This window comes from Clinocottus analis, unplaced genomic scaffold (genome assembly GCF_023055335.1).
Source record: "Clinocottus analis isolate CAN_PGR_092001 unplaced genomic scaffold, fCliAna1.0.p SCAF_4, whole genome shotgun sequence".
In the NCBI taxonomy this organism is placed as follows: domain Eukaryota; kingdom Metazoa; phylum Chordata; class Actinopteri; order Perciformes; family Cottidae; genus Clinocottus; species Clinocottus analis.
The window spans coordinates 1,134,473-1,141,972 of NW_027176153.1; the positions used below are offsets into that span (position 1 = coordinate 1,134,473).

The 7,500-nt window shown below is 44.8% G+C and overlaps 1 protein-coding gene across 3 annotated transcripts in view; it reads left to right on the top strand.

Moving 5' to 3' along the window:
• The window catches only part of gripap1 (GRIP1 associated protein 1), a 24,684-nt gene extending 18,320 nt beyond the window's left edge, over nucleotides 1-6,364 (top strand). For all 3 annotated transcript variants that reach the window (XM_068597303.1, XM_068597302.1, XM_068597304.1), the window contains 6 exons: nucleotides 1-98; nucleotides 1,379-1,509; nucleotides 2,109-2,225; nucleotides 2,572-2,665; nucleotides 3,427-3,644; nucleotides 4,532-6,364. The exon at nucleotides 1-98 is cut by the window's left edge and continues 2 nt beyond it. In XM_068597303.1, the coding sequence (XP_068453404.1) occupies nucleotides 1-98; nucleotides 1,379-1,509; nucleotides 2,109-2,225; nucleotides 2,572-2,665; nucleotides 3,427-3,644; nucleotides 4,532-4,597 (724 nt within the window). In that variant the 3' untranslated portion in view covers nucleotides 4,598-6,364. The remainder of the gene's footprint in view (nucleotides 99-1,378; nucleotides 1,510-2,108; nucleotides 2,226-2,571; nucleotides 2,666-3,426; nucleotides 3,645-4,531) is intronic.
• The last annotated feature ends 1,136 nt before the right edge of the window (nucleotides 6,365-7,500 follow it).

Here is a 7,500-nt window from a genome sequence, read left to right on the forward strand (position 1 = left end):
GAAGGACTTGAAGCGACAGCTGCAGCTTGAGAGGAAGAGAGCCGACAAACTGCAGGAGAGACTCCAGGAGATCCTGACCAACAGCAAGACCAGGACAGGTACACACACACACAAACACACACACACACACACACACACACACACACGCACACGTCTTGTTTATCTGCATCGTATTGATCTCATTAACTCATCGTATTGATCTCATGAACTCAGGGCTTTATCTATGGAGAAGAACCTGACGCGCAGCTAACTGGAACAGTATTTAAAATCCCTTAAATGGACGACGTTCCCTTCTAAATGCTTCAGGAAGGAGAGACTGTGTGTGTGTGTGTGTGTGTGTGTGTGTGTGTGTGTGTGTGTGTGTGTGTGTGTGTGTGTGTGTGTGTGATTGTAACGTGCCCGATGGGGCTGATAGCCGGCGGCGTGCTGACCCTGCTTCAGGAGGTTCTGGCTCAGTCCGGAACCTCCTGCTTAATATTTAATGCTCTGATTCCCAGAGCTGACGTGGACACACTGGCGTCTGCTACAAAGACACACACACACACACACACACACACACACACCGGCGAAGTCCATCACTCGGTGTGTCTCTATTTTACTGATTGTTTTCTTTTCTGTTGCATATCTTTCTCTCTTTTTCTGTCTTTGACTCCCTTTGCTTTGTTTTCACACATTTTACACACACATATACACACATACGTATACACACACACACACACACACACACACATCTCCTCAGCATCATGTATAATCTATGAGAAGTGATAAATGTTTAAAAGGTTTCTCCGCACAAACTTGAGAATCAGACATTTTAAAGTAGCTTACTTACTTATCGCTCTGCCCACTCAGAGCCGCTGCATTAAAGGGACGGTCCGCTGCATTAAAGGGACGGTCCGCTGCATTAAAGGGACGGTCCGCTGCATTAAAGGGACGGTCCGCTGCATTAAAGGGACGGTCCGCTGCATTAATGGGACAGTCCGCCGCATTAAAGGGACGTTCCATTGCATTAAAGGGACGGTCCGCCGCAATAAAGGGACTGTCCGCTGCATTAAAGGGACGGTCTGCCGCATTAAAGGGACGGTCCGCCGCATTAAAGGGACGGTCTATTTATTTTGATGGTCAAAAAAACTACGCAAAACAACAGTTAAGCTCCATAAGTAGATTAAAGGGACAGTCCATCATCTTAAAGGGAAAGTTTGTTTGCTTCAAAGGAACGTTTATTTACTTAAAGGAATGTTCATTTGCTTAAAGGGAAAGTTGATTTAGTTAAAGGGAAAGTTCATTTGCTTAAATTGTGGCACCTAAATCTCTAAACGTACTGTTTTTGAATTCAATGCTGGTGATGAGTTCCTGATAATCAGCGTGAGCTGGTCTGCAGGCCTGGAGGAGCTGGTCCTGTCAGAGATCAACAGTCCTAGTCGGACCCAGCAGACCGGAGACTCGTCCTCCGTCTCCTCCTTCTCCTACCGAGACATGATGAAGGAGACGCAGCCGGCCAATCAGAACAAGGTGGGCGGAGCCTGGACCACAGTTTTAGTTATTTTGTCTCGTATTCATTATATTTATTTTCAGACCCCGTTTACATTAAATCATCTTGTTCACGTGTCACGGTCTGATGCAACGAGGAAGCTAAGCTAACGTTAGCATCGGGTGCATCTGGATCTGGTTTCCCCTTGGGGATTAATAAAGTATATATCTATCTTTACTAATGTTAAAAATATATAAATATTAAACTTGACATGTTTTCCTCTCCTCCTCTTCCTCTCTCCTCCTTTTCCTCTCCTCTTCTCCTCTCCTCTTTTCTCTCTTCCTCTCCCCTCCTCCTCTCCTCTCCTCTTCTCTCTCCTCTCTTCCTCTTCTCTCTCCTCTTCTTCCTCTCTCCTCCTCTCCCCTCCTCTTCCTCTTCTCCTCTCCTCTTTTCTCTCTTCCTCTCCCCTCCCCTCCTCCTCTCCTCTCCTCTTCTCTCTCTTCCTCTCCTCTCCCCTCCTATCCTCTCTCCTTTCCTCCTCCTCTCCTCTTCTCTCTCCTCCTCTCCCCTCCTCTTCCTCTTCCTCTTCTCCTCCTCTCCCCTCTTCCCCTCCTCCTCCTCCTCCTCTCCTCTCTCTCAGTCTGGAGGAGGCAGTCCTCAGTCTCAGCGTCCGGCTGAGCTCTCAGACGATGAGGTCGGGGAGTTGTTCCAGCGGCTCGCTGAGGTCCAGCAGGAGAAGTGGATGCTGGAGGAGAAGGTGAGGAGAGACCTTCACCTCCTTCACCCCCTTTACATCCTTCACCTCCTCGTCCTCCGGGGGCGTGACCCCGCTTCGCTGGGTGATGAAAAGCCCGGCCTGCTCTTCTGTTTTGAGATGCATTATTAATAATAAAATCTTGTACAGCGTTCCATCTTCAAGCCCAACCTGAAGGCTCAAGATTCACTACACAGTGTTCAGCGGTGACATCACCTGGTGCTAGTACTGCGGTGACATCACCTGGTGCTAGTACTGCGGTGACATCACCTGGTGCTAGTACTGCGGTGACATCACCTGGTGCTAGTACTGCGGTGACATCACCTGGTGCTTGCTCCGCCTCCTGCAGGTGAAACATCTGGAGGTGAGCTGTTCGTCGATGGCTGAAGACATCTGCAGAAAGAGCTCCATCATCGAGACCTACGTGATGGACAGCCGCATCGGTAACACACACACACACACACACACACACACACACACACACACACACACACACACACAGCTACTTTCTCTCTTCTTTACTTTCAGCATTCCAACTTGTTCAGCAGGAAACTCTTCTTGTTGTAAACATGGAAGAACAAACACAAAGTCTGTTACACACACACACATTCTCTCTCTCTCTCTCTCTCTCTCTCTCTCTCTCTCTCTCTCTCTCTCTCTCTCTCTCTCTCTCTCTCTCTCTCTCTCTCTCTCTCTCTCTCTCTCTCTCTCTCCCCCACTGGGTTCAATTTCATGTTTCACTGGTTTGATCTCCATTACCACTGTAGTGATGCTGAATCTAATGGCAGTAACACTGAGAGGTGTGTGTGTGTGTGTGTGTGTGTGTGTGTGTGTGTGTGTTTACATGAAGTTCAAACTTGTCGTTGGGATCATAAAAAACCTGACTGAGTGTTGCCAGGCAACAGTGTTTTCCATCTGTGCAGAGCAGTCGGTGTTGGTGCCTTGCTCCAGGGCACCAAGGCAGCTGCTGCTGCTGCTGCCAGAGTATGACGACACAGAGAGGAACCAAACACACGCACACTCTCCTAACTCCCTATACGCCCTTGTTTCCTCTCCTAACTCCCTATACGTCCTCGTTTCCTCTCTTAACTCCCCATACGTCCTTGTTTCCTCTCCTAACTCCCTATACACCCTTGTTTGGCAGTGAAGGTTTCACAGATTGTTGAAGATGATTCCGCGTGTCCTTGTCTCCTTGTCTCCTCAGACGTGTCGGGTGGGGCCGTTGGGGGTCACGGAGGTCACGGAGGTCATGGAGGTCACGGAGGTCACGGGGGTCACGGGTTCTCTCAGGGGGACAGAGGAGGTCTGGGCTCCGTCCTCAGGGATCTGGTGAAACCAGGAGACGAGAACCTGAGAGAGATGAACAAGAAGCTGCAGAACATGTTGGAGGAGCAGCTGACCAAGAACATGCACCTGCAGAAGGTACAAGTACACACAGTACACACATGTATACATGCAGAAGGTACAAGTACACACAGTACACACATGCACCTGCAGAAGGTACAAGTACACACAGTACACACATGCACCTGCAGAAGGTACAAGTACACACAGTACACACATGCACCTGCAGAAGGTACAAGTACACACAGTACACACATGCACCTGCAGAAGGTACAAGTACACACAGTACACACATGCACCTGCAGAAGGTACAAGTACACACAGTACACACATGTATACATGCAGAAGGTACAAGTACACACAGTACACACATGCACCTGCAGAAGGTACAAGTACACACAGTACACACATGTATACATGCACCTGCAGAAGGTACAAGTACACACAGTACACACATGCACCTGCAGAAGGTACAAGTACACACAGTACACACATGTATACATGCACCTGCAGAAGGTACAAGTACACACATGTATACATGCAGAAGGTACAAGTACACACATGTATACATGCACCTGCAGAAGGTACAAGTACACACAGTACACACATGCACCTGCAGAAGGTACAAGTACACACAGTACACACATGTATACATGCAGAAGGTACAAGTACACACAGTACACACATGCACCTGCAGAAGGTACAAGTACACACAGTACACACATGCACCTGCAGAAGGTACAAGTACACACAGTACACACATGTATACATGCACCTGCAGAAAGTACAAGTAACCTCATTCTGAGTATTTTTAATAATTAAAACATTAATTTTAAAAAAATGTTCATGGTATTTCTTGTTTTCTTTAAAAGTTTCATCTTTCCGACGGTCCTTGAACGCATCTCACAGATCTGTCAGAATGGTGATATTGATTCTTGCTGATGATGAAACGTCTGTCTCTGTAGGACCTGGAGGTTTTGTCCCAGGAATTAGTCCGTCTCAGCAAAGAGAGCTGTCCTGGGTCGGGATGAGGCTATCGCCTGGATCCATCCATTCCCTCCCTTCTTACCTCAATTGGAAGGAATGGGCTGGGCTCTGACTAACATCTGGAACCAACATTTTTTAACCCTCTTCAGTCCCTTCGCTTGTGACCTCAGACTAACATCTGGAGCCTCAATAAGTTACTCCATCTCATTTCGCCTTGTGGGTTATGACTAAATGCTGGAACCAGTTGATTCTCAATGAAGAGAAGGTACTGTAAGCTTTAAAGGCGCAGGAGAAGAAACTAAAGACCAATGGGAATGGAAAACGTTGGGCTCTGCTCATTTATGTTGCTATTGAATGTACTGTAATTAGACTGAACCGCTCAGTTCCTTTGAGTCCTGGCTACGACCTGGAAAGCATTACATTGTAACAGACTTCTGATTTCTATTGTAACTGGCTGTAAATCTTTCTGTTGGGTCCAGGCTACGCCCTGGAGCACACATGCCTGCTATCTGAATGAATGTGGTTTTATTGTGCAGTAACTCTGTTGTGATCTGGCTATTTCCTGGAGTCTGTGTCTGCGGCAAAATACATTGAAAAAAAAAAATGAAAACCCTGGGTCTGTCTACGGCCTGGAGTTTGTATCAGGCGTCCTATACGTGGCCGAAAGTTCGTGGACCTTTTTGTTTCTCTCCTTGGTCGGCGTTCGCTTTTCAAGCGGCTCGTTGGTTGTAGAGACGACCTCTGAGCTAAAGGTCAAAGGTCAGACTGCTGCGTCATGAAGAAGTTTCACCATCAACTGTTTTTTTGTTTTTTTTAATTTACTTTATTGATTTGCGCAAAAAAAATTGTATAAATTCTGAAAATATCAGAAACAAAAATGTTTATCGATCATCACGTGAAGCGACTCAAACGCCTTCAGTCGTGGCTATTTCCTGGACTCTACACATGTCACAGCGTTTCAGACTATTTGCTGGATACGGACGGCTCTCCGTTTTCATCTCTAAAGTTTATTCAGGTTGTTGTTTTTATTGGAAAAACATTTCTAAATCATTTAAAATGATTCCCTGCTTTTTAGTTGTTTTTTTCTTTCATTTTGACAAAAGATACTGTCTTTTTTTGTGGTTATAATTCCCCTTTTGACCTCCAGGGACGTGTCTATGTCTTGGATCACATGAACTGTAATATGTCTTGCACTATTGGATGATTTTTTTGTGACTTATTTCCATCCCTACTGGGAACCAAATGGTGCAAAAAAAACAACACTTTAAACGGCTTTGGATGCTATGGACTTAAAAAGAATCTTTGGGCTGTGTCTACTTCCTGCTTGAAACAACATATCGTGTTATTTTGTCTTTAAATCGGTTTTCTCTGATTCGGAAAAAATGTTTTTGACAGCAAATATTTGTCCTCACTTCCTGTCTGCGCCGCCTTCGTCTTCTATTGAATATCTTCTCTGCTAGTGGTCCCGACTACATCCTGGAGTGACCCCCGGCTCTGGCTACCTCCTGGCCTGTATAATTCTGCTTTATGTCTGTTTGGTTAGTTTCAGTCTGATGATAAAAACAGGAAGAACTCGTCAGCAGTGCAGCTTTTATTTTGTCCATCCTTGGAAATAAACTTCATGACATTATTAGTGGGATCTGTCTATGTTCTGGGTTGCTTTCGTTTTAGTTTGTGAGGTTTAAATCTGTATATAACTATATTCCTGCTGTGATATGACTCTATAACTGTATGAAGAATCGACTGATCTATTTATGACGACGATGGCGCTGATTATTGTAACATCAAGAAAATATAAAATATTGTCTGGAGACGTGTGCGTGTGTTTTTTCTGCTCAACGATTTCACATCAAACCTTCTAGTTTTAGATTTTTTTTTAAAAAAACATTTGGTTTAAGCTTCAATAAACGTGTATGCTGTTTATCTTTGTATTGAACTTATCATCCATATTTAAAAGATGTGAAGACGCGTTTTAAACTGTTTTATTTCAAACATCTTTCTGATGGATTCATGTGAAACGACGACCTCTAACTGCCATAAATATATTTTTAGAAATAAATAAAAGGTTTGTAAATGTTTTGGCGCCTTAAACCGACTGAATGAGAAATGCACCGGATGGGCTCAGTCTATGTCCTGGAGTACATGCCTGAAGAAAAGTCTCTGGCGTTCATCTAAAAAATTAGAACTTTTTATTTAAATCTGCTAAAAGTTGAGTGACTCATCCTTCCCACAATCCTCTCTGTTTTAGTTAATCAAACTCTCGGTGAAGTTGAGAGATGGAGGTCGAGCTTGGGTGAGACTAATTAGCCGCCCGGTACTTCCTGTCCCGCAGAGAGACAGATTAGAGCTGGCGGGCTCCGCCTTAACGAGATAGCGTCTGATTGGCCGAGCCGAGGTTAATTGAAGAGAGGAAGATGATGATGAGTTCTTACAAATGTGTTTTAATTAAAATGAAAGTTCAGAGAGAGACGAGCTGCAGCCGGTCTGTCTGTTTCTACCTGTCTGTCTGTCTGAAATACAAGGAATATTGATTGACATAAACACTAATAAATATTGATTAGTTAATAGTTAATTGTTTTACTTTTATTAATAAAATTAATAAACAAATGAAATGATGTGAATTCATCTTGTTTCTAGTCATCTGGACTCTGAACTGATCTCATTATAGGAGCAGAGACTGAAGTTAAAGACTCATCATCTGGAACTACACACACACACACACACACACACACACACACTCACACACACACACACACACACACACACACACACACTCTCTCACACACACACTCTCTCACACACACACACATACACACACACAGATATCATCTTGACATGCTCCTTCTATAATTAAACTGTCGTCCATCCGACTGCACGAGACACTCAACGCCGTCCTTCCTGTTCGACCAGCTCCTGTTACACACACACTCACACACTCACACACACA